Source organism: Panthera onca, chromosome A2, assembly GCF_046562875.1.
Source record: "Panthera onca isolate mPanOnc1 chromosome A2, mPanOnc1 haplotype 2, whole genome shotgun sequence".
NCBI lineage: Eukaryota > Metazoa > Chordata > Mammalia > Carnivora > Felidae > Panthera > Panthera onca.
Genome location: NC_138340.1, coordinates 1,551,638 through 1,575,940, shown reverse-complemented (window position 1 = coordinate 1,575,940; position 24,303 = coordinate 1,551,638). Strand labels below are relative to the sequence as shown.

General features: G+C 61.9%; 2 protein-coding genes across 5 annotated transcripts; one reads left to right on the top strand and one right to left on the bottom strand.

Moving 5' to 3' along the window:
- Positions 1–382: 382 nt before the first annotated feature.
- SPPL2B (signal peptide peptidase like 2B) lies at positions 383–18,270 on the bottom strand. Of its 4 annotated transcripts, none has more exons than XM_060629757.3 (15): positions 18,154–18,270; positions 10,496–10,615; positions 9,720–9,932; positions 9,166–9,255; positions 8,299–8,438; positions 7,791–7,933; positions 7,392–7,488; positions 6,520–6,636; positions 5,324–5,405; positions 4,558–4,632; positions 4,416–4,478; positions 4,225–4,324; positions 3,981–4,058; positions 2,476–2,636; positions 383–1,251 (listed from the first exon to the last, which is right to left on the bottom strand). In XM_060629757.3, exons 1-15 carry the CDS (start codon positions 18,229–18,231, stop codon positions 1,006–1,008), a joined length of 1,803 nt encoding a protein of 600 aa, XP_060485740.2. In that variant the 5' UTR covers positions 18,232–18,270; the 3' UTR covers positions 383–1,005. The 4 variants fall into 4 exon arrangements, with proteins under 4 accessions (XP_060485740.2, XP_060485741.2, XP_060485742.2 ...); XM_060629758.3 differs by having other exon boundaries at positions 7,791–7,930; XM_060629759.3 differs by having other exon boundaries at positions 9,720–9,902.
- LSM7 (LSM7 homolog, U6 small nuclear RNA and mRNA degradation associated) lies at positions 18,258–24,009 on the top strand. The gene is made up of 4 exons (XM_060629792.1): positions 18,258–18,389; positions 18,473–18,563; positions 22,426–22,497; positions 23,731–24,009. Exons 1-4 carry the CDS (start codon positions 18,258–18,260, stop codon positions 23,871–23,873), a joined length of 438 nt encoding a protein of 145 aa, XP_060485775.1. The 3' UTR covers positions 23,874–24,009.
- Positions 24,010–24,303: the final 294 nt, after the last annotated feature.

The window sequence follows — 24,303 nt, the reverse complement described above, 5'->3', positions numbered from 1 at the left end:
AAGCTGCGTAGACAGGCATGGCCCTGGCACGGGGGCCGCCGCACCGCGGCATTTCTGTCCTGACGTTCGGAGAACCCTGTCGGTGAGGTAGAAGACAAAATGCCGATTCCAGAATACTCTCCACGTTGCAGAAACTCCTGGGCGGTTTAAATAAAAAGTATGCTCGCCCGGCCGGTGGTGTCGCTAGAGGCCGGTCCGGGGTGGGGTTGAGAATGTGCAGATGCCGAGAGGACGGTGCCCCCCTCCCCAGTCCCTCTAAGCTGAAAGACCAAACGGAGCCCACACAGAAGACACAGCCGCCGTGGAGGGTGCGGCCTGGCACCCACCCGCCCCAACAAGGGGGGTCCGAGAGACTCACACCCAAGAGGTGACACTACGGAGCTCAACGAGTCATGGCCGTTTATTAAGAGGCGGAGAAGCTGGAGCGCAGGCATGGGCGGCCCTGGCTGCTGGGAGAGCCAGGCGGGCCCGAGAGGGGTGGCCCATCACGCCGGGCGCCGCTTTCAGTCCCTGCCGACACAGAGGCAGGTCCGACCCGGCCAGCCGGGCCCGCATCCTGAGTCCAGACATCCAGGGCCCAGGGGCCGGACTGGGCTCTGCTGGCCGGCGTCCCTGGGGACGCACAGGCGCGGCACAGGAGAGAACCTGAGGGAAGTGGCGGCAAGGTAAGCACCAGATGTGGGCGGATCTGCAGCCGTGGGCGGTCGGAGGCGGCACTTCCTGCCCTTTCCGAGGAACCACCGAGTTGACAGGCAAGACCGTGGAGCTGGGCGCTCCACATGGGTGACCTCGTCGGTCTGGGGGCTCACGGCAGCCACTCGAGCTGGGAGCAGGAGCTGGAGAGGGTCCAGGGTGCAGCTGGGCTCTGCTCAAGGAGGAGTAACAGCGGGGACATCGGCCAGACCAGAGCACCAAGTTGGGGGGGGGGAGGGCCGAGCACGTCCAGTCTCGGGGTCTCTCGGCGCAGAGGGGCAGCAGCGAGGGCCCGAGAGTCTGCGCCATCATCTAGGCCGAGGTGCCTACCGGGCCTGTGGGTTCAGGGGTGCGGCTGGCTGGGCTCGTGGGCTCCTGGGGGGGTGCTCTGGCCCCGGTCTCCTCGGGCGCAGACGATGCCGGGGGCTGCTTCGTGGGCAGGGAGCACTTGGCCAGTCCTTCGCCTGGAGGCGGCTGGGAGAGGCCAGTGTCTGAGTCCATCTGGGGCTGGGGGCCGTCGGCTGAAGACGCCGCCCAAGGAGACTGAGGTAGGTCCTTCTGTAACAGAAGAGGCCACAGTCAGGCGTGGAACGAGGACAGGAAAGCCCGGGGACAGTGGACAGGGGAGGGCAGATGAGTCACCGTCCCCCGAGGGTCCAGCCCCAGACCCAGGAGCCACCTTCCCTTGGGGCCAAGTAGCACGAGCCAGAAGGCGGGACCACAGGCCGGTGACCCGATGCAGAAACGCTGAGCCTTTTCCCCCTGCCTCCTGAACCTTCCAGAACTTTGCCCTGTGGCAAAGCCAGCACTCCTCGGGACTGAGAGCCTCTGAGGACGGTGGGCGATGAAGCCGGGAGCGTTTCCCCGAGGGCCCGCGGGAGGGCCCAAGGCCCTATCATAGGTTACATTATCTGGTTCATCTATCAGGTTAACCTGGGGCCCTGCTCCGTTCGGCGCCTCTAGGCCAGGACGGAGAGGGTGCGAGTTTCAACTTCCAAAAAACCTGGCACGGTAACACCACGCTCAACCAGCAGCGCTCCAGAGGGACACATGTCACACTCAGGAGCTCCTGTAACTGACAAGGCTGGTCCCGGTGCCGCCCACCTCTGTGTGCTACTGACAGGGCAGCGGGTGGCGGAGGCAGCCGCAGCCTTTCCATACCCACAGGGCGTCAACTCTGTCCCTGCGCCACCGAAACACGTGCCCTCGTCCCATCGACTCTGCTGCGCTGCACCAAGGCTGGCCTCCGTCCCTCTCCTCTTCTGTCTCAAAAACCAGGAACAGCGAGCCACTGGCCGTGATCCACTCCACGAGGGGGGCGGTGGCGCCACAGGCTGAGCTTGGTTCCTCCACCTGGGCTTGCACAGCTCGCCCCCGGGCCCCCTGCCCTTTCCCCGTCCTGGGCGGACAGCCCCCACCCTGGCAGAGGACCTCGGTGGCCCCCCCAGCTCGGCACTGTGTTCCCAAGGGCTGAAGCAGCCGGAAGCCAGTATCCCATCATTTGGGGTGTTACGGTCCCTCGGGACTGGCACCTTTAGTAAAGGCTGTTAGCACCATCCTCAAGCCACGCCCAGTGGGACGGCACAAGCGTGTCCCCTCTGCTGGGACGGCTCGGACCCTTCAGAGCCACACGGACAGGACGCCAAACAGAACCTTCTGGGAACGGGGACAGAGGCCGCGGGGTTTAGTCGTGAAACTAGGAGGTTTTACTCAACTTTAACTCTAGTTAGGGCTTATTGGGTTATTATTTCTCGCAGACAGTCATAGCAAACGGGTATTCACCGCAAAGCCGCTGCCCGTCCAGAACATGCCCAGCTCCCTGCGCCAGAGCGCCAGGGCGCAGCTTATCATCAGCGTGCAGGGCACCAGGTAGAGGAGGGCGGGCTGGCCGCGCTGCATGAGGGCCAGCGCCATGAACGTCACCAGGAGGCCGATCCCGTAGGCTGCAGGGAGAGACGGGCGGCGTGTTACCCCCACGGGTGGCCCCGCGGCCCAGCACCCGCCTGTGGCCGGGGTGCCGGAACGGGGACCGGAGAGGCGGGGCGCCCGCCACACGGTAGCACATGGGGCACCCGGGGCAGGCAGGGGGCTGCCTGCCTGCGCACGGACGCGCCTGCGTCTTCCGGCACACACACCCCTGTCCGGTCCCACCGGGCGCCAGCGAGAAGGGGGGAATGAGCAACGCTCCACGGCTGCGCCCCAGGTCTGGAGCCACAGGGGCAGCGAGAGAAAGGCCCGTTAACTGCCTGAGCACCTGTCTGCTCAGCCTTTAGCTAGGAAGAGAGTTCTGGAGAAGAGTAACGTCCGCACAAAGTTACAAAAGCAAACGTTCATAACAAGCTGTGATTGTGCGAAAGGCTGTTTCCATTCTCATGAGATACCCGACGGAGCCCCGAGGGGCGAAGGTCTGAATAAATCCCGCACGTCGGTTCCATACGTGAGCGCCAGCATAGAAGGGCGCGCGTCTGTGCACGCACACACACGTACTTGCACACACAGTCACGCACGCACACGCTGCTGAACCCGAGGGCCGGCATGCAGGCGCTCTTTGCGCTAATCCCGCAGCGGTAAATCCGCAACCGTCTCCTCGAGGAGTTAGGCTACAGTAACCTCCTCCGAGATCGCGGCTCGCTCGGCAGTCCTCACCTCCGGGGAGAGCTGTGCGTCACTTACCGGCGGTCCACGGGAGCGGGCTGCGGCTGCGGAGGAGAAAGGCGCCCGCCGCCCGCAAGGTCCGCAGGCTCGACAAGGAACCACACACACAACCGGCCAAGCGGCTCACACACACAAAGCCCTTGCAACAGTACCTGAAGGATGAGTGTGGTGTGTAAAGCCCAAGGGAAGGTTTAGGGCCGGCAAAGGGGACGAGGGGGCGTGCCTGCAGCCGTAGGAACCGGGGTGGGAAGACCCAGACGACCCCAAAGTACGCCCGGAAGGTCAGCCCCGGTCGTCCTGGTGCTACCAAGGGCATTTACAGGGCCTCGCCTCTGCTGGGTGGGCTGCCGGGGCCTGTGCACGCGGCCCACGACACGGGGGAGGGAGTCATCAGGCAGCCCCTCCCCCATGGCGGGGGACACGCATGCACAGGGACATGCGCCATCGGGCAGGCTCGCTGCTCCTCCAGAAGGGCTGACCAGAGGTGAGCAGTCCGGCCGGTCTGGAAAACTCTCAAAGCAATCGGGCTCCACAGGACAGGTCGATTCTGTAGCAATGGCTTTGGTAACCAAAGAAACAAGTGGGGGACAAGGACAGAACGAAGGACAGACAGATACAAGGAGGGCGCTTACCCACGGTGCAGGCTACAAAGTAGACCCTGGACGACTGCACCTGGATGTCGAACCTGTGGCAGTAGGCCACGAGCAGCCCTGCGGGGAGAAGGCGCGTGGGCCCGGCGGCATCCCGTGTGACGGCCGTCCCTGCTTTCAGACGGGCCCGGCGGCCAGCCCGCCACCCAGGGGGCAAACCCCGCCTGCTCTGCTCGGGCTCCACCCACTGGACACTCCCAAGGCCGCCCACCTCGCACCCCAGTACCTGGCACCAGGATGTCCCCGAAGCCCAGGAGGGAGAAGGGCCGGTCACACAGGGCCAGCGGCGAAGCGTTCAGTCGGGGCACCTTCAGGACCATGGGGAGCTGGGGGGAGCAGGAAGCGGCGTGTCCGGGGGGCCGCGCCTGCCCAGCACTCTTCTCCGGGCAGCGCCCCGGCCGGGGGCCCCCTACGTACCTTCTCGTGGGTGGCCGAGTCCGAGGGCCCGGTTGCCACCTCCACCATGATGCTGTTCCCACTCTAACAAAGGGCGGGGGGGTGTCAGAGAAGGGGCACGGGGGCAGGGGGTGCAGCGGCAGGGCAGGGCAGGGGCGCCCACCTTGGTCAGAAAGGGCGTGATGAACACAAAGAAGACGTCGTAGACAAAGAGCACCAGCAGCAGCAGCGTGCAGGCCTGGGGAGAGGACGTCCTGAGGGGCTGCGCTCAGAGGGTCCCTGGCGCACACCCCCAGGCCGCGTCCCCACCCCCACCTCCCCCCACAAGGCTCAGCCGTGCCCACGGGACAAAGCAGCTAGGGGCAAATCTGAGCAAATCCAGTCCCATCCCCTGGAGCCACGGGAGACCAGGGCAGCACGTGAATCAGGCCACGGTTCTGAGTGATGGAAAAGCTGGAAGGCAGGTGGCTCCAGCGACATGCATTCTGTGACCGGCACTGTGGCTTTGGGGCGGTGACGCCCCTTCTTCACGTCTTCCCGTGCACTTCTCGGTCCTGCCCACGGGGCCCGCACTGGCGCTGCCGCCCCCGTTTGCCTGTGTGTGCCGGCTCACCAGCAGGAAGTTGACCCGGCACCGCCACGGTGGCGGCCTCGGGAAGGGCCCCGCCCTGCGGCCGCCTTGCGGCCCCACCCGGGCGTCCTCAGCGCCAAGCTGTCACTGGCGTGGCCGCCACACTGGGAGGCGATCCTGCGGCTGATCCTTAAGCCCTGACACCAGAGAGGTGGCGGGACGGACAGAGGCACGAAGAACATGCTGTCCACAGGGGACCCGGGACACCCTGGGCGGACACGGGGGCGGGCCGGCCTGCAGCCGCCCTGAGGACACAGCCCCCTCCCATCCGGTGGCCCCACCTCCTCGGGACCCTCACCTTGAAAGTGGGGAGGCGGATGGTTTTCAACATGTAGAGGCAGAAGGCGACGCCCAGTGCGTCCTGAAGGATCCAGGCCCACCTGGGGAGCAGAGTGGTGGTCACCCACTGGGGCAGGGGCTCCACCAAGAGCTATGACCCGGCGGGTCGCTCCCTCCTTGGCCACCTTGGCTCCCAGCTTGTGCAAGCTGTCCGTTCCCAGCCTGACCCCATGCTGTGAAGACACAGGCACGGGACCAAGGCCGGGGGAGAGGCGGGGGGAGTGAGGCAGGAACGGGTGCACGTGCTCCGGGGCTGTCTCTCTTGGGTGGTGGCGTTCACCCCCACATCACGGGACGGGGCAGGGGGATGGGGTGGGGACACTGTGCAACTATTGGACTCTATTGGACTCAGGTTTGCTTCAAAACTATTTTTTATGTGATTTAGCAAAGCCAAATGCTCACCAGCCAGGTTCTACACCAAATCTCTTGGTCCCAGAAATGGGGGCTCAGGGACTGCAAGGTGGCGGCGGGGGGCGGGGGGGGGTAAGACTGTCACCCCAGCAGCTGCAGGGAGCTCCCCCCACACACACACAAGCCACCCCGCCCGGTCCACAGGCTCGCCCGCGCTGGGGCGGCAAGGAGGCCGTGGCCCAGGTTACTCATCAGAAGACCGGGATGAAAACATCTCCCGGCCGGGGCAGCCGCAAAGAACAAAGAGGAGGCTTGCGGGCGGCCAGTGGGCGCCCAGACGCAGAGGGAACTGGGCCTGTTCTAATTTTAAAGAACAGAGCGAGTCTTGTGGCTCGAATCTAACCGTGAGAGCTCGTGTTCCCTTTGTGTACAAAGGACTCAAAATATTTTCACGTTTTCCTTCTGCCCAATTAAATCTGTCGTGGCTCCAAACGGCAGCGCGGCCAAGAGCGGTTAACCGCCCCAGAAAAGGCTCGGAGGGAGCGCCAGGTGGTGTCGGGGGCCGGCGGCCAGGGCCTCCCTGCACCAGCGGGCACCCGGAGGACACGCGCTCGCTCAGGGCGCCCGGGGCCAGGAGGCTTTGCGGGAACCATATCCACATTCCAATCACAGTTCACGTGGCAGCCGACAAACCCAGTGACACCGGACGCGGGCGGCACCTGGCCGCCACACAGCCCGGCTCACGGTCGCGGGGAGACGAGCACAGAGAGCATCTGAGGACAGCCCGCGGTGGGGGGCACTCACTGGTCCTCGTTCCGGAAGACACCCCACACCACGCTGACGGCCAAGCAGAGCAGCGCCAGGAGCAGCATGCTGACCCGAGGCCGCTTGTGAAAGTAGGGCAGGCTGTTGTCGGGGACCCTGGGGGCGGGGGGGGGGGGTGTGGCGCAGCTGTCAGGGCCAGCTTGTTCCTTACCTCCACCCAGCACCCAGAGGGTCACTTCCACCCCTGCCCCAAACCCTGGGCCCCTCATCCTTACGGGGCCTCCTGCTGCCCCCGCCTCCGTTCCCTGTTGAACTCTGCCCTGACCTCTTAATTGACTTCTAGAAGGGAGGCCCCCCAGGTCCAGGGCAGACAGAGCAGGGGTTGGCACGTGGGGGCGGGCAGACCCAAGCCAGCGCCGAGCCGGCCCTGCCCTCCTTCAAACCTTCCAGCGCTCGGCCACTGGCCCCTGGCAGCCGAGAGCCCCAGGGGCCTGGACCAGCAGCGCCTTCGGCCACACGGCCCTGCCCTGCCGCCCCTGCCCTGGACCCACGTGCATCCACATTGCCCCACTTCCGCCCCGGTGTCGACACTGGGCCTGACCCAGAATGGGATGTAGGGAGAGAGAGGCTGGGGAACCACCACCCACCTCTCTGCTCTGCCCTACTCCTGAGGCCGCGAGCCCCAGCCCGCACTGAGTGAGCACGCGTGGCCGGCCCACGCCACGCCAGGCTGGCTAGGGGCCACGGGACAGGGAGGGGGTCCTCGGCGCCGTTGAAGCAGAGCTTGGAGCTCCAGGGGCCAGGAGACGGGAGACCGCCAGGGACAGGCCGAGGAGAGGTGGCAAGGTGGGACCTCAGCGAGCAGCGCTGGGGGTGCAGGGCCGGGCAGGGGCCTCCCGCAGGGGGCTTACCTACATCTGCCGAACGGCAGCCTCTGGACCAGTGGAGACAGGCAGCTGTAGAGGCCCGTGGAGGAGGACAGGCAGAAGATCCCTATGATCACATAGACTGCGGGGCGGGGCGGGGTGGGGTGAGCATTGAGGGCCGGGGGCCACCTGGGTCTCCCACCCTGCCCCCCGCCCGAGAAAGGGCTCCAAGCATTGGTGCACCCTAGCTGGGTGGCCGGCACCTGGTGATGAGAGGGACACTTCCCCGAGCAGAGGTCCCCTCCTTCGGGCTGGCGATGGCGGCCCGCGTTCACCCCACCTCCGACTTCTCAGGTGGAACCCCGCAAGCGGGTGGACGGGGGACCCACGACCAGGGAGTGGGGGTACGGGCCTCAGCGTCCCTCTGGTGAGCCGGGGGCGCACCGAGCTGGTCGTAGAAGTAGTACAGCAACACCAGCATGGAGCAGCACATGACCACGAAGACACAGATCATGACGGGCGTCACGTCCACGGCCTCGTCCTCCTGCTTCTCGGGCCCGTCATCCCGCTTGTGTTTCATGTACCTTCTTGGGAGGCACAGGTGGGTCAGGGGCACCCTGCCGGCCGGCACAGGAACAGGGAGGGACAGGCGGGGGCGGCAGGACGCGGGGGTCCACGGGGCTGAGGGGCGCCCTCTCCACGCCCATCACACATCCCTGCTGTCCCTTCGACGAGAAAGCCGGACCCCACCCCAGGGACCTCGCGAGACCACGCAGCGAGGGGCCGCAAGGTGGGCCCCAGCCCCAGGAGCCAAGCTGTGACGGCCGCTTTCGACGGAAAGCGGCGCGATGCCCTCGGCCAGTGCTGGGACCACCCGCGGACCCGAACCCGGCACTGACCACGTCACGGGCTTCCCTGGGCGGCCAGGGAGAGGTCTCCCTGGGACACTCACTTCCTCACGTCCCGACTCCCGGCCCAGTAGCCCCCGAGGGCGACGGTGCCGACGGCCATGACGAAGATGATGACCATGTTGTAGTCCAGCATGGGCTCGTTGGGGGCATACAGCGCTGCCCTCACCGATCGGCCAAAACTCTGCCTCGGGGAAGGCACCAGAGCTCAAGGCGGGGGCTGCCGTCCCGTCCCCTCGGCCACCCAGAGAGCCCAGACCAGCCCACGCGTGGAGCCAGGGCCCGGGGAGAGCCTTCGCCTGCCACTCCCACCCCAGAGAAGTCAACTGCCAGAACAAGTGTCACACGACGTCCGGTGAAGGGGCCCACACGCGTGCGGGGACACAAATCCTAAACCTAGATGCGTGTGCGCGTGCAGGAGGGGGGACGTCGCCCCGGGAAGCGTGTGGGAGGCCGACAATGGTTCCCTTGGGGGAGCTGTGAGGCTGTCATCAGGATCAAGACATGTCCTGCAAATTGCTAGAAGCTTCCACAAAGATTGAACATCTCCATTTTAATTGTGTCTGGAAGCTCGCCTGTTCTGGAACCAACAACTCCCCCGATGGTGGGTGCACACAGGCCTCTGGTCAGACGGGGCCGTGTGTGGGCAGGGAGAGCCAAGCTCGGGGGTCTCCGGCGTGTGGGCGGGGCCGGCCGGTCCGGCCCGGAAGCCAGTGTCCGGCTGCCGCTCGGCAAAGAGGCCCCGGAGCCTGGGCGCTCTGAGCGCTGGGGCCAGCGTCTCCGTTCCCACGGGTCAGCGGCACCACCAGCCCCGGGGGGGCGGCCTCACTCGTGGGTCCCTGCCCACCCCTGCCCGCCAGACACTCGCGGCCTGGCAACAGCCGCAGACCGGAGGACGTGGGAAACCCTACCTGGAAAATGTCCAGCATGTCTTTGTAGCTGAGCAGGGCCACGGGAATGCCGATCTCCTCGTACTGTGTCTTGTTGCCTCCTGGAGGGACCTGGGGGCCGAGAGGAGGGTGTGGCGGGAGGGGGGCCCTTGGCTTCCCAAGGGCGAGGCGGCCTGAAGAGCTAGCCCTCCCGGAGGCAGCTTGGGCCGGGGTGGGTGTGTGTGTGTGGGGGGGGGGGTGTCTGCCCCTCCCCACCGGAGGAGGAAAAGCTCTCCTTCCGTGTTCAAGCCTTGGGGTCAGGTTGCTCAGGTGTCACTCTGCCCTGGGGGGGGGGGGGGGGGGCGGCGGGGGGGAGCCTGCCTAGGGGAGAGGCAGGCGCGTGGGATGTGGGCCCATGCCAGCTGCTCCTCAGAGGGTACCCCCCAAGCTCTGCCCCGAGGCCTTGTAGAGCGAGATGGGATCCGGTCTCCCCAGAGCCCCCGCGACTGCTCAGGGACAGGTCCCCCTCCAAGAGACACGCGTCCGCAGCCACGGTCAGCAAACCAAACCCCGGTCTCGAGGCCCCGGGGCCCTACCAGCGTCTCCCTGCTGACGATGAGCAGCCCGCGCGCCCCGCCGCCCTGGGCCAGCCGCACTTTCTCGTAGAAGGTGCAGTTTCCCCGTGCCACCAGCGGGATCTGGTTGCTGAAGCCTTTGGCCGGGAGGTCAGGCGGAGAGCAGAGCACAGAGGCCGTCCAGTCCCGCAGCTGCAGGAGGGACTGGGGAAGGGGGCGTTGACACCACCTGATCTAGAAAAGTCAGCGGGGGGCCGCACGCACACACACGTCCACACACCTGAGCGCGAGGCCAACGGGAGGGGCAGGGGGTGGCGTGCGCTCAGAGAAAAGCCCCCAGAAACCTTCCCAGCACCCACTGCAAACGGAACACGGGCCGGGCAGGCGGGAGCCGTGGCCTCGGCAGTGAGAATCACCCACGAGCCCATCCAGCACGTGGGGGGTGGCCAACGCCCCCGGCAGGGGCTGTGCCTCAACACCACCCAAACGTCCTTTTGTTTCTGACCAAAGGAAACCAAGCCCCGGAGAGGTGATGGGGCCCCTCTACGGTCGTCTGAGACCCCAGCAGCCCCTCAAGTGTGACCAGGCCCCCCACGTTGGTTTCCCAGCTGAGGCCCTTCCTCTGTCCTCCAGCTGGTTCCCTGCAGGGTGAGACTTGTAGCAGTCCCCTCAGACAGCAGGCTGGGGAGCGGAGGGTGGCAGCCAGCAACACAGACCGGACCCCAAGTCAGGAGGGGGCACCCCAGAGCACTCCGGGCCTGCAGGGCCCCAGAGGGGACGCCCCAGTGGGTACTCACCGCTTTGCTCAGGTCGTGGGGCAGGTGGGCCCACTGTGGGTTGTAGAGAATGCAGTAGTCCTTGCCTCTGGGGCCCCCTGACTCGGAGACCACGTGCACCATGCCGTACTCACAGGCCACCTGGGGTGACAGGGCGGTAAGTCAGAGAGCTCAGCACCGGGGCTTGACAAGGAGGACAACCCCCACCCCCCGGCTCAGGGTTTGGGCTGGTTTCTTCCCTGGACAGGACAGATGGGACACCGCCATCCATCATCTTATGGCAGAGAAACAAGGCAGGGACAACCTTCTCGAGGGAGACCTGGGTGCTGGCCGTGGCCGTGGCTCTCACGGCTGGGACACCACCACGTCACGGGGCCCTCCAAGGATCGATGGGACGGGGAGAATGAAACCCCCACGGCTCCATCACGAGGGGGACATGGGGAGCCAGCGGGTCTGTCCAGGGGCTCCAGGCAGAGGCCGGGAGCACAGGGCCAGGCAGGAGGCCTGGAGGAGCTTTTCTGCACCCCAGCAGGTTTGGGGATTGCCCCTGACCCCGGAAACCAGGCTCCTGGAAAATCTGGCCACTGACCAGCGAGGCCAGCTGGGTCCAGGCCCCTGGTGCCAACTTTCCGGGGGGGGGCGTCAGACCCAGTGATGTGACCGGCCAGTGGGATCCGGTCAGTGGGATCCTGGGAGCCAGTGGGATCCCAGGTCAGGACTGAACCCCTTGCCCTGGGGCGTGGCTGGGAACTGCCAGACTTCGCCACAGAGGAGGGTCGTGCTGACGTCATCATCAGGGCACCCACAGTTGTCCCTGCCAGAGCCTGCCTCCCCACACACCTAGCCCCGGCTCCCCAGAAGGAGGGAGGAGGAGGGAGGGGAAGGGCCACCCCCAGAGGGTCAGGAGGATCCAGCAAGCTTCGTCTGAACTCAAAGCAAGGCACAGGGGCAGATCTGCGTCCTCGGAGCACTAGACGGCCCTCGAGGGCAGTGGGGTGGCTGGGGGCCTGGGACAGAAGAGGCCGACAGCCCTCTTTTCTGCTGAACGCCAGCTTAATCTATGTGACAATTCTATCACACAAAGGTGTCCCCGCTCCCTGTCTCCATCCCTCCCTGGAGCCGCTGCCTGGCTGTCAGGTGGACTTGATTCGCAAGACCTCTCCCGCCTCCTCCCCTACACTGGCCTGGGGCAGGGTCCCAGAGCATGACCTCTGTCCCTCAGGAGGGCTTTGTCACCAGCGGGCCACGCGGCATGTGACGCCCAGGTCTTGGCTGCTCTGCTGGCCGGTAGGCTTGCCCCAAGTCTGAGTAGCTCCCCAGGGTCTGCTGAGAGGGGAGGGGGTCTCAGGAGAGACACCCTGTGCGAGGTGCCCAGGGGGCCCTGCGCCCGCCTGACCCCCCGAATCCTGCTGTGCGCACCTAGGGCTCTTGGGGCCCCCGTGTCTCTAGCTCGTGCTCCCCGTGGGCTGCAAACACCTCAAGGCCGAGATGGAAAACTCACTCCTTGGTACCCCAAGAATCTGCCAAGGAGACACACGTGCACTGGCGGGACCCAGCTGGCACCGCCAGACACACACCTCGCCGTCGGGGCCGAGGGTCCTGATGGCTCACGGCTCCCAACACCAGGCCTGGGGCCCTGACGGGCTTTCATCCGGCCAGAGCCTCGGTGGGAACACAGCAAGGCCCCGGCTGTCCCGGGAGCTTCTCACCCGGGCCCTGGTCACTTGTGGCGGCGGGAGCGTGGACCGACCCCCGGGCCTCCCAAACCCGCAACCTGGAGGCCAACAGGAGGCACTGGGTGTCCACCCTGCGCTTCTCCGAGGCACCCGGCCACCTCTCTTCCAGCTGGCATCTCCACTCTGACGTTTCCGTCTGCCGCCTTGAGCCAGGGACCCAAGGCCACGCGGACTGCTGGGTGTGCTCTGTGAAGCCGTGCTTAACACAGCACCCAGCTCTAAGAACCCGGGCTCGTGGCAACAGGGCCAGGGGCTGCCCGAGGCTGACCGGAGGTCCCCTGGCATCTCGCTAAGGCTGTGTCCTTCCCCGACCTGCCCTGGCCAACCTCCGCTCACCTCAGTCCCTCCACCAGAGACAGAACTTCCTAACTCCTAATGTCCCCCTCTTCCAGATTCTTCCCACCAGACTGTGCCCCAAGGGCATCCCTCAGCCTGGCTGAGGCCCCGCGTACTGTGCCTGGCCGTCTGCTCTTTCCAATGGGCCACCCCGCGTTCAGGACCCCCGCACCTCCTCACCGTGGGCCACTATGGAGCACATCCGATCCCCAACCCACCGGCCTCCTGCGCCCCACCTTCCGTGCTCCTGAATACGTTTCATCGGAGCGCGGCCACCCGCTCCTGTGCGCAGGGCCTCCGGCTGCTCTCAGTGACCACGGCAGAGCCGGGCAGTGGCTACACAGACCACGTGGCCCACAAAGCCAGAAATATTCACCATCTGGGCCTTTGCGGGACACCTTTGCTGACCCCTGATCTGTGGTGGGACCCAGGTTGTTGGAGAAAAATGTCACGTGTGTAAAGGGGGAACGAGCAGAAGCTTCCAGAAAGGTCACTGCAGAGCACAGACCTCCGTCCCCACGCTTGGCACAAGCAGCCTCCTGCTAAATCAACCTGCGCTTCCGTCAGATGCCCGCGTACAGTCTCCTCCCCCACGGAGTTAAAGGAACCAGAAGATGTTCCTCAAAAGGACCCCATATGCCACAAGTGGTGCTTGGCCAGTCCCGGTCTGGGATAACAGACAGGCCGCCTTCCGGACAGGCCGCCTTCCGACGTGTCACAGCCACCAAGTAGGTTCAGGAATGGCGAGGGAGACCGTGACTCAGGGGGACCGCGAATGCATTCCCATCAGGGGGTCTGAGAAGAGTGAATGCGTCCAGGCCAGAAGCAGCCTCCCCTCTAAGGCTTGGTAGGTCTTAGGAGGAGAGGGGGGAGAAATAAGAACCCAGGAAGCTTGGAGATGCTGAGGCAGAGGAGGGGTGGTGACAGGTGGAGGAGGGGCAGAGGGGACAGATGGAAAAGAGGGGACAGGTGGAGAAGAGGGGACAGGTGGAGGAGGGGCAGAGGGGACAGGTGGAGGAGGAGTGAAGACAGGTGGAGAAGAGGGGACAGGTGGAGGAGGGCCTGGGCTGATAGAGGAGAGGAAGACAGGTGCAGGAGGAGCAGAGGGGACAGGTGGGGAGGTGGGGGCCAGTAGAGGAGGGGAGACAGGTGGCGGAGGGGGAAGGGAGTACCGGGGCCGGGAGGGAACCAACTTTGCTCCGGGTCTGTTACTGGCCTTGACAGTACACTTCCGGTAGCCACTGGGGGAGATGTGTCTATCTGGGGAGTCCCCCAGCCAGGGTCACAAAATGGTAGCAAATGAATTCAGGGCTGTCGGCAAGCAGCCTCCTACCCGGTGGAAAGCTAGTCTTCTTCCCAGGCAGCAGGACCCAAACTTCTAGAGAGAGCCACACCCGCACGCCACAAGGCCGTCTGCCCCGTCTCACGGCCAACAGACCCGACCGGGCCGTGTTCCGCGAAGGGCACGCACAAAGCTCTCCGCGGCTGGCGCGCAGGTCGAGGTCCCGCCCCGGAGAGAGCCCGAACGCCCCCAGCACCGGGAGCACTGCCCTCCTCCGTCCGCCCAGGAGGCCGCGGCGAAAGCCTGCCCTTTACCCTCGGCCGCCAGCCACGCCCACCGCTGCCCCTCCCCCTGCCCTCCCCCCAAGCCTCCTTCAAGCGCATCCGAAGGGCCTCCTTGGGGGTGTCGTCTTTCTCAGGGCTCTCAGGGCGTGAGCATGATATCATCCTACACACCAAAGTGGCCTCTTCACCTTCTCAAAATAAAACATCAGCTCTCACACCTCCACCCCTGTTCAAGCTCCTCCCATCACCGGCAACACCCTCCCTCTGCCTTGAGACCTGGCAAACTTTTTTTCTTTTTTAATGTGAAGTTATTTACTGATTTAATTTCGTATTATTTACTTACTACAATTTTATTTTTATTATAAAATAACTATATTATGAGACAGTATGAAATACGTACTCAGCTCAACTCACTGTATTTATTGTTTATTTTTGAAAGAGAAACAGAGTGTGAGCAGGGGAGGGGCAGAGAGAGACAGAGGCACAGAATCCGAAACAGGCTCCAGGCTCTGTCAGCACAGAGACCGTCATGGGGCTCGAACTCACGAACTGTGAGATCATGACCTGAGCCCAAGCTAGACGCTTAACCAACTGAGCCACCCAGACGCCCCTCAACTTACTTTAATATTTTGTCACATTTGCTTTGGCTTTTATTTTCCCCGTTTTTTTTAAATAATATATTTATTTTTAATTTGCATCCAAGTTAGTTAGCATATAGTGCAATGATTTCAGTAGAATTCAGTGATTCATCCCTTACATATAACACTGAGCGCTCATCCCAACAAGTGTCCTCCTTAATGCCCCTCGCCCACTTAGCGCATCCCCCCACCCGCAACCCCTCCAGCAGCCCTCAGTTTGTTCTCTATCTTTAAGAGTCTCTTGGGGCGCTTGAGTGGCTCAGTTGGTTAAGTGTCTGACTTGGGCCCAGGTCATGATCTCACGGTTCTTGAGTTCGAACCCCACGTCAGGCTCTGTGCAGACAGCTCAGAGCCTGGAGCCTGCTTCAGATCCTGTGTCTCTCTCTCTGCCCCACCCCGCTTCTACTCTGTCTCTGTCTCTCTCAAAAATAAACATTAAAAAAAAAAAGTCTTCTATTTTGTCCCCCTCCCTGTATTTATATTATTTTTGCTTCCCTTCCACGAGTGAAGTCACATATTTGTCTTTCTCTCGCTAATTTCACTTAGCATAATACACTCTAGTTCTATCCACATTGTTGCAAATGGCAAGCTTTCATTCTTCTTGACTGCTGAGTAATACTCCATTGTATATATATACCACATCTTCTTTATCCATTCATCCGTCAATGAACATTTGGGCTCTTTCCATACTTTGGCTATTGTTGATAGGGCTGCTATAAACACAGGGGTGCAAGTGTCCCTTCGAAACAGCACACCTGTATCCCGTGGATAAATGCCTAGTAGTGCAATTGCTGGGTTGTAGGGTAGTTCTATTTTTCGTTTCTTGAGGAAGCTCCAGACTGTCTTCCAGAGCGGCTGTTTCCCACCAACGATGCAAAAGAGATCCTCTTCGTCTGCATCCTCGCCAACATCTGTGTTGCCTGAGTTGTTAATGTTAGCCATTCTGACAGGGGTGAGGTGGTATCTCCTTGTGGTTTTGATTTGTATTTCCCTGATGATGAGTGATGTGGAGCATTTTTTCATGTGTCAGTTGGCCATCTGGTTGTCTTCTTTGGAGAAGTGTCTGCTCAGAAGTGTCTGTTCAGAAAAGACTGGTCTTTTGCCCATGGATTATTTGTTTTTTGGGTGTTGAGTTTGATAAGTTCTTTATAGATTTTGGATACTAACCCTTTATCTGATATGTCATTTGCAAATATCTTTTCCCATTCTGTCAGCTGCCTTTCAGTTTTCCTGATCGTTTCCTTCGCTATGCAGAAGCTTTTTATTTGGATGAGGTCCCAGTAGTTCATTTTTGCTTTTGTTTCCCTTGCCTCTGGAGACAAGGGTCTCCAGTGTTGAGTAAGAAGTTGCTGCGGCCAAGATCAAAGAGATTTTTGCCTGCTTTCTCCTCAGATTTTGATGGCTTCCTGTCTTACGTTTAGGTCTGCCATCCATTTTGAGTTTATTTTTGTGTCTCGTTTAAGAAAGCGGTCCAGGTTCATTTTTCTGCCTGTCGCCGTCCAGTTTTCCCAGCACCACTTGCTGAAGAGACTGTCTTTATTCCACTGGATATTCTTTCCTGCTTTGTCAAAGGTTAGTTGGCCATACGTCTGTGGGTCCATTTCTGGGTTCTCTATTCTGTTCCATTGATCTAAGTGTCTGTTTTTGTCCCAGTACCATACTGTCTTGATGACTACAGCTTTGTAATACAGCTTGAAGTCTGGGATTGTGATGCCTCCAGCCTTAGTTTTCTTTTTTAGGATTGCGTTGGCTATTCGGGGTCTCTTCTGGTTCCGTACAAATTGTAGGATTGTTTGTTCTAGCTCCATGAAGAATGCTGGTGTTATTCTGATAGGTAATGCATTGAATATGTAGATTGCTTTCGGTAGTTAGCGACATTTTAACAATATTTGTTCTTCCTATCCAGGAGCGTGGACTTTTTTTTTTTTTTTTTGGTGTGTGCGTATGTGTGTGTGTGTGTGTGTGTGTGTGTGAGAGAGAGAGAGAGAGAGGCAAAGAGAGATGGAGAGAGAGAGAGAGAGAGAGACCTGGCAAACTCTTATCCACCCTTCAGAACACCCTTTAGGTGCCTCTGCTTCTGAAAAGCCTCCCCAAGCAAACCAGGTCCCTCTCTCCATGGTGCTCCCATTGCCCTTTGTCCACTTCTCACTTTGTTCTCCTTCAAAATGTCTGGAGAGCTCAAAGTCCCTGCCCTCAGCTTGCTCAGACAAGAAAATGAGCGAGCAGCATCAGGAGGAGTGCTGGGGGCTGGGGAGGGGGCGTCCCAGAGAGCGTCTCTGGGGAGGAGGGAAGAACAAGCAAGCTGAGACCACAAGGATGACCAGGGGCATCCCAGGGAAACGGGGAAGACCAGAGAACTGAGTGCCCTCCGCAAATAGAAAAGGAGAGGAAGTTTCTTCCCAAGCAGCCAAACCACAGAGGCCTCCCAAATGCACTGAAAGCCGTGGGAAGGCTCTCATCTGGATGCCACGAGACCTGACACACTTTCAAAGAGGTCACTCCTGCTGTGTCCAGGATGGATTGGAGAATGCGGGAGACGAAAGTGACCACAGAGAGAACACTGGCCACCAGGAGATACGGTGGAGGTGGTGGGCTGGGATACATCAAGGTTAATGGCTGTGGGTGCAGGGCTGTAGGGACACCATTCCCTGAACTGCATAACCCAGGGAAGAGAGCACTTGAAAATAAAAAAGGCGCTTATGATAATGTACATCAGCCGGCTCATGGCAGGTCCCCCACTCCCCGGGGAGACCCTTCACTTAAGTTCCCAAGAAGATGCACGCCGCACGTAAATCACCCCATGCATCATCTCGCTCAATCCTCGCTGTGCTCCTCTCTTCCTTTTGCAGAAGAGCAACAGACGGCCAAAGAGGGGACCTCCCTTGCCCAAGGTCACGGGACAAAATGCAGGGCGGCGATTCGACCCCACTCCCAGGATGGGCCCCTTGCCGCTCCCGGACACAGTCAGGCACTGGGTGCCGCGTTGGACGGCTCACCGCAACCACGGGGGTGGGCGCTAACAACGCGCGCAAGGGGAAACTGAGGCTCGGGGAGGGGCAGCCCCCTGCCCAAGGCCACGGGGCCAGGCAGCGGCGCCCCCGGCGGCGGGTGGAGACCTCGAGACAGAGCAGGGCCTGAGGAGGTAAGGGAATTCCCAAACTTCAGGCCCCGGCACAGCTGAGTGACGCTGCAGCTGGGGAAGGCTCCAAGGCAGGAAAGAGAGGCTGGCCGGGGACAGGCCCGCAAGGTCACGGCCGAGCTCCGGGCCCGCGGGCCACCCGCGCTGGAGGCGCGCAAACCCGAGGCGGGCCCCCAGGCCAGACCAGTCGGGGCTTGCGCGGGGCCGGGGCAGGGGGCCCGGGTGCCGCAGCCGGCGGGGCCGGCGGGGCCGACGCAGCCTCACCTGGGCCGCGAGGAGCAGGAAGGCCGCCGCGAGCCGCGCCAGCGCCGCCGCCGCCGCCGCCGCCGCCGCCGCCGCCATGTCGGCCGGTCCGCAGGCGTCGGCAGATGTTTCCCAGCAACGCCCCGTCGCTCCTGGGCGCGCCTGCGCCCTGTGTGCTCCGCGCCTGCGCGCGAGGGCAGGGTCAAAGGGCGCGGCGGCAGCGCCTGCGCCGAGCGGCGCGGTGCGGCAAGATGGCGGTGAGCGCGCGGCAGGGCCGGCTGGGCGGGCGGCGTGGGACCCGTCGGCGCTCTGCGCCTCACGCGCTCTGCTTCCCCTGCAGGACAAAGAGAAGAAGAAAAAAGAGAGCATCTTGGACTTATCTAAGTACATCGACAAGACGATCCGGGTGAAGTTTCAGGGAGGCCGCGAAGGTGAGAGCCCGCCGCCCCCACGCCCTAAACGGTTTAGGGTGAGTGACGGCCGAGGCGAGAATGGTGGCTGATGCCTGGGCACCGCTTTGAGCACTTTGCTCGGATAACTCGAACCAGCCTTCTAACGTGGGGAAACTGAGGCACGGGAACGGGTCCCGACCACCTAGAGGCGCAGAGTTGCAGCCGGGACTGGGATTCCCGGCTTGCCTCCTGTGCGGTGCTCTCTCTCCGAGCCCGTCCCGGGCAGCGGTCGCAGCCCCTCGCCGATCCCCCTACACCAGGTTCCTCAGGTGCCGCACCGGTGACATTGGGGCCACATGGTTTTCGGTTGTGAGGGCTGCCCTGGGCACCGTGGGGTGTTGAGCAGCACCCCTAGATGCCACCAGGTGCCGGGAGCATCCCTTCGTTTTGACAAGCAAGCCAGACATCTCCCCGGTGGAGACCACTGCCCCTACAGCCGATCTCTAAGAGTGGGCCACGGAGACCCGTTAGAAACAGGTTGAATCTCCGTGTTTGCTGCTCAGTTCTTCCAGGCCCCGCGCTGGCTTAGGGTAAAGGACAGCCTTTCGTACCTCTCCGTGGCACGTGGAGCCCTCAACTACCACAGGGACGTGAGGTATACGCTTCCTTTGCCTGGAGTGCTCCTCCCAGGCCAGCTTGTTACCCGTGTTAAAGCACAAGACCTCAACTGAGGGAGTTTTAACGATCTGTTGGCTTTCTTCAAGAATCCGTGAGTCAGGCAGCGACCCATCTAGCAGACGGAAGGGAGCGGAGAGGCTGTAGCAAACAGAAGGTTTTTTGTAGGCGGGAGGGTGCAGGAGCAGACAAAGAGTGGATTGTTTCAGGGGAGGTCACCTTCCTTTGGGGGATGGCTGGGGGTCCACCGGGAAGATGGCCGCACTTGGTGCTGGCGGGGAAATTCCAGACTGACTGGTTGAAGTTACTGCCGAAACTGTCTCCGTGTGGTGGTGTCCACTTGGCACAGGTGACTCCGTTTGCGGTCTGTTTAACGCCAGGTTAACCTCAGAGTCCTTTTCCCGCTCTCAGCTCAAGGTTCTTGCTCCGGGAAGCCTTCCCTGAGTCTCCTCCCCAGGCCATGCCCCTTGGGTGTAAGCCTCTGGTATCACCTGTCACAGCCCCCAGCTTTATGCATGTGAACACGCCGATGACCTCTGCATCTGGAACCTGGTACGGAGAGGGCAGGAGCGAGGCCCAGTGTCGCTCGTGCGCGTAGGCAGTGTGGCCTGGGTATGGTGGCTGCCCGGCCTAGCCTCTGGGTTCTAGAGCCAGACGGCGTGGCTCCAAGCCCCGGCTTCTTCATTTGTCACCCAAAGCTGTTTCTCCGCCTCCTCGGCGGGCGGCAGCGGGGAAGGAGTAAAGGGTCACGGGGGTGCTTTGCATCGTTCCTGACACCAGTGAGCACTTGAACCAACATTTCACTTACTCAGCTGCCTCTTGGTCTTCAGTTTATCTCATGAGACAGCGAGCCGGATCCCTTCTCACGGATGATCGGGTGGCGTCAGCAGGGTTAGAACACAGCGCATGATGGGGCGCCTGGGTGGCTCAGTCGGTCAAGCGGCCGACTTCGGCTCAGGTCACGATCTCACGGTCTGTGAGTTCAAGCCCCGCGTCGGGCTCTGTGCTGACAGCTCGGAGCCTGGAGCCTGTTTCAGATTCTGTGTCTCCCTCTCTCTCTGACCCTCCCCCGTTCATGCTGTCTCTCCCTGTCTCCAAAATAAATAAATGTTAAAAAAAAAAATTTTTTTTTTTAAATAATAAAACACAGCGCATGCAAGTGTGCGTAGCCGGCAGCAGAGAGAATTTGAACCCAAATAGACGTCCGCCCCGTCCGCGCCATGCTGGCTCTCGGACTTACGAACGAGATGCAGCTCTTGTTTTTTGGGGTGTCTGTCCTGGTTTTCCGCCCTCCATAGCAAACCGCCACCAGTTCAGCAGCTTGGACAACACGAATTTATCACCTCGTGGTGTGCGTCCGGAGTCTGGGTGCCCTGGGCCCAAGGCCTCTCACAGGCTGCGGTCGAGGGGGGCTTAGAGCCTCTTACCTCAGGCCCAGGGCCTTCCTCCAAGCCTGCTGGTTGCTGGTAGAACTCAGTTCCTCATGGCTGCAGGACTGGAGTCCCCGTGTTCTGCTGCAGGTGTCCAGGACACTTGGCTCACCCAGGACTCTGTCCACAGCGGGGCAGTTTGCTCCTTCCAGGCCAGCAGGGAAACCTGTCCCACGCTTCCAGTTTTTTTCTTGCAGAAAATTCCTGTTCCCTTCGCAGCTCATCAGGTCAGGCCAACCCAGCGTGATGTCTCTTTAGGTGAACCAGAGGTCCGCCGACTTGGGGACTCTCGTCACATCTACAGAATCCTTCTTCCTTATCGTCAAAATAACCTAATCGCATTAGGAGTAGGCACCCCACCGGCACTCACAGCACCCCCACACACACACTTGAGGGGAGGGGCTGCCCACAGTGGTCACCAGGGAGGGGGTATTAGCTCCATTTAAAAATTTTTTTTTTTTCAACATTTTTTATTTATTTTTGGGACAGAGAGAGACAGAGCATGAACGGGGGAGGGGCAGAGAGAGAGGGAGACACAGAATCGGAAACAGGCTCCAGGCTCCAAACCATCAGCCCAGAGCCCGATGCGGGGCTCGAACTCACGGACCGTGAGATCGTGACCTGGCTGAAGTCGGAGACTTAACCGACTGCGCCACCCAGGCGCCCCATTAGCTCCATTTTAGAACCCCACTCGCGCCGCATGAAGGAGGGTAGACCCACGGGTGCCGGTCCCCTGCTCCGGGCTCCGTGCCACATGCCCGTATGTTATTGCCATCCATGCTGTTCACGACCCCATCGGGGGGGATTCTCGTAATCTGTTTTGCAGGGCAGAGACAGGCAGGGAGAGAGGAAGCACAGAGCCAGGGGCTCAAGCCCAGGAAGTCTGAGGCTGGCAGATATTTTCTGTAAAAGGCCAGACAGGAAGTACTTTAAGCTTTGCGAGCCAGAGGACCCCGGTCACAACTGCTCAGCGCTGCTTCTGCAGCGTGAAAGCAGCCATAGACAGTACGTGGCCAAGCGAATGCGGCTGGGTGCCAGCGAAGGTCCGCGCGGAACGCAGCAGGCTGGATTTGGTCCGCGGGCCGCAGTTTGCAGACCCCCGCCCTATGCCACATGGGGCTGGCTGCTGGTCATGCCCAAGCCCGTTCTCTGTGTGGACACTACAGCTGCGTGCTGTAGTGACGCGGGGGGACACGTGCTTCTGCCAGCCGTGCCTGGGACAGGGAGGCCTGAAAATGGGAGGAGTGAGGCAGGAGGGGCAGGGGGCTTTCAGGGCACGTCGCACAGCTCCTTCCTGTGGCTGAAGAGTCCTACTGTATCCGAGGCTCGCCATCGCTTGCTTTTGTATGGCTCGTGAATTACCTGAAATTCACATTTCTGTATTGTGAGGTTTCGCTGTGGCACAGCCACACCTGAACGTCTACTTGTGGTCTGGCTGCTTTCGCCCCAGGAGGGCAGAGCGGAGTTGTTGCCTTGGGGACCATGTAGCCCTCGTGGTTGAGATGTGCAGATGTGCGCCGGCCGGCCCTTTGCTGAAGACATTTGCCAACAACGCTATGGAGCGGGGTGGGGGGGGGGGGGTGAGAGTCATCCTCACTGCTCCCCTTCTGGAGCCCCCTCACTTTCCCCTTGGTCCCTGATCCCTCCCGCCCCGGAGAGGCTGCTCCCACATCAGCCCCTTCCTGGGGGTGAGCCCCCATCTCCGTGTACTGCCTCCCAGGCGCCGTGTGCCCCTGTCCCTGGAACGACTGTTTGTTTTACGCTTTTCCGTTTCTCTTCTCGGTGATTCCTACAAGCCAGCGGCATCCTGAAAGGGTTCGACCCACTCCTCAATCTCGTACTTGATGGTACCGTCGAATACATGAGAGGTGAGCACAGCCACGGGCCTCGGAAGCTCCTCGCCAGGCCTGAATTTTTCACTGCTCCAAACCCACCAGCCTGCCCCTGAATGAAGGACACGGTCCTTGTGAACCAGGCAGCTGGTCTCCCCTGTCTCCTGTGTCCTCAAGTGGACTCTGCTGCTAACAGGGGGTCCTGTTCCCCTGATTCTCTGCCCCGGTCCCTGTCGCCAAAGTCCCCGACCCTCCATCAGGCCAGCACCTGCCCATCGGCTGGCTAGTTCTCCAGCTCAGCCTGCCTGAAACCTTAAGGGGATACCCAGACCTAGGAGGGAGGCAGGGTCCTGCCCCCCCCGGGCACTGTCGCTGTTACCCTGGTGAAAAATTAGCAGGGACGCCAAGGGGCCTTTGTGCGGAAGCTTGGTCTCGGCAGAATGGCCGCCACCAGGTCTGTCGCTTTGCCCTCGTTTTCTGTCCTCCTGCCGGGTCCGCCCAAGCTGGAATCCCGGAGGCAGGATGATTTTCTTCCTTTGTGAAAGGACAGCCCCACCGCATGGGTCCACTGGGAAAACCCTGCACTCGGAAGCAGGCCAGGCACCCGGCTGCACGCTGTTATTCCACACGGAGCCTGCTCCTCACGGGGCCGAACTCACCCGTGGCAGGAGTCCGTGCCCTCTTGTCTCAGCCCCAGAACAGTGGTTACCCCCTGGTCTCTGATGCACTGGGCCACTGGGCCCTCCCCTGACATTGTGCAAAAGCAATAAAGGTTCGGTTGCTGTCTATTGCACGGGGTCCCTCTCATCCCACCGTTAACTGCCCGCTGACATGGGGCGGACGGTGCCCCCACGCGGCTTCCGAGATTTTGCAGGAGCCAGGAGTCCCAGACCGATTTTTATTCCAGCTGCTCATCGCAGCGTGGTCCCTGGACCTCTGCTGACTCAGATGCCAGGGCCCCCAATGAGCTTCGTGAGCCAGCGTCCCCCAGGCTGTGTTGTCCTTGTAGGAGGAGGGCAGGTACAGACACTGTTGCCAGACCTCTTCCTGGCCCTCGTGGTCCGTGGTTCACCCAGGCACAAGGGCTGTGTGTCTGGGCTTGAGGAGTGAGGGTGAGGCACCTGGCCTGCACCCAGGCCACCAGGTTCCCTTGGATTTGGGTCCTCAGAGCCGCCACCCCCACCCCCGCCACCTGGCATGCGGCCTTCCCATCAGGCCGGGATGCCGCCTCCGGGCCGCCTCACGCCCGCCCTCCTTCTCGCTCTGCAGACCCCGACGACCAGTACAAGCTCACAGAGGACACCCGGCAGCTGGGCCTGGTGGTGTGCAGAGGCACGTCTGTGGTGCTCATCTGCCCGCAGGACGGCATGGAAGCCATCCCCAACCCCTTCATCCAGCAGCAGGACGCCTAGCGGGCTCGGAGGGCCCGGGACACAGCCTCCCGAGGACTCGGAGCTGCCCCTCCCGCATCACGCGCCACCGCGGGAATGGGGTTTCCTTCTTGTATAGGTTTTGTTTTTGTTTTCTTAATAAAATTGCAAACCTCAAGTGTCCGGGAGCCCCAGCATCTTGCTTCTAGCCTTGGCTTTCTGGCCAAACCGGCTCCCGGGGATTCAGTTCGGCCCCCCTGGTTGTCAGGCGCTGACCGCGGTCGTGCTGGCACTGGCGGGTTCAGAGAGGACCGGGCACACGCTGTGCAAGCCGAGGGACGGGGACGTGGGAGGCAGGAGCCCCCTGCAGCTCTATAGCAGGTGCAGCGCCCCCAGGCCCGCCTGTGGTCCCAGGAGGGTGGACGGGCACACACCTCCGCGGGAAGGCCCCGGCGGCCCGTCCCTGCCTCTG

Coding starts and splice junctions, on each gene's coding strand:
- LSM7 (XM_060629792.1), top strand. CDS start 18,258: ATGTTTCCCAGCAACGCCCCGTCGCTCCTGGGCGCGCCTGCGCCCTGT. Junction 18,390..18,472: donor CGCGGTGCGGCAAGATGGCG/GTGAGCGCGCGG, acceptor CTTCCCCTGCAG/GACAAAGAGAAGAAGAAAAA. Junction 22,498..23,730: donor TACCGTCGAATACATGAGAG/GTGAGCACAGCC, acceptor CTCGCTCTGCAG/ACCCCGACGACCAGTACAAG.
- SPPL2B (XM_060629757.3), bottom strand. CDS start 18,231: ATGGCGGCGGCGGCGGCGGCGGCGGCGGCGGCGGCGCTGGCGCGGCTC. Junction 9,933..10,495: donor CCCACGACCTGAGCAAAGCG/GTGAGTACCCAC, acceptor TGACTTTTCTAG/ATCAGGTGGTGTCAACGCCC. Junction 7,934..8,298: donor GGGAGTCGGGACGTGAGGAA/GTGAGTGTCCCA, acceptor GTGCCTCCCAAG/AAGGTACATGAAACACAAGC.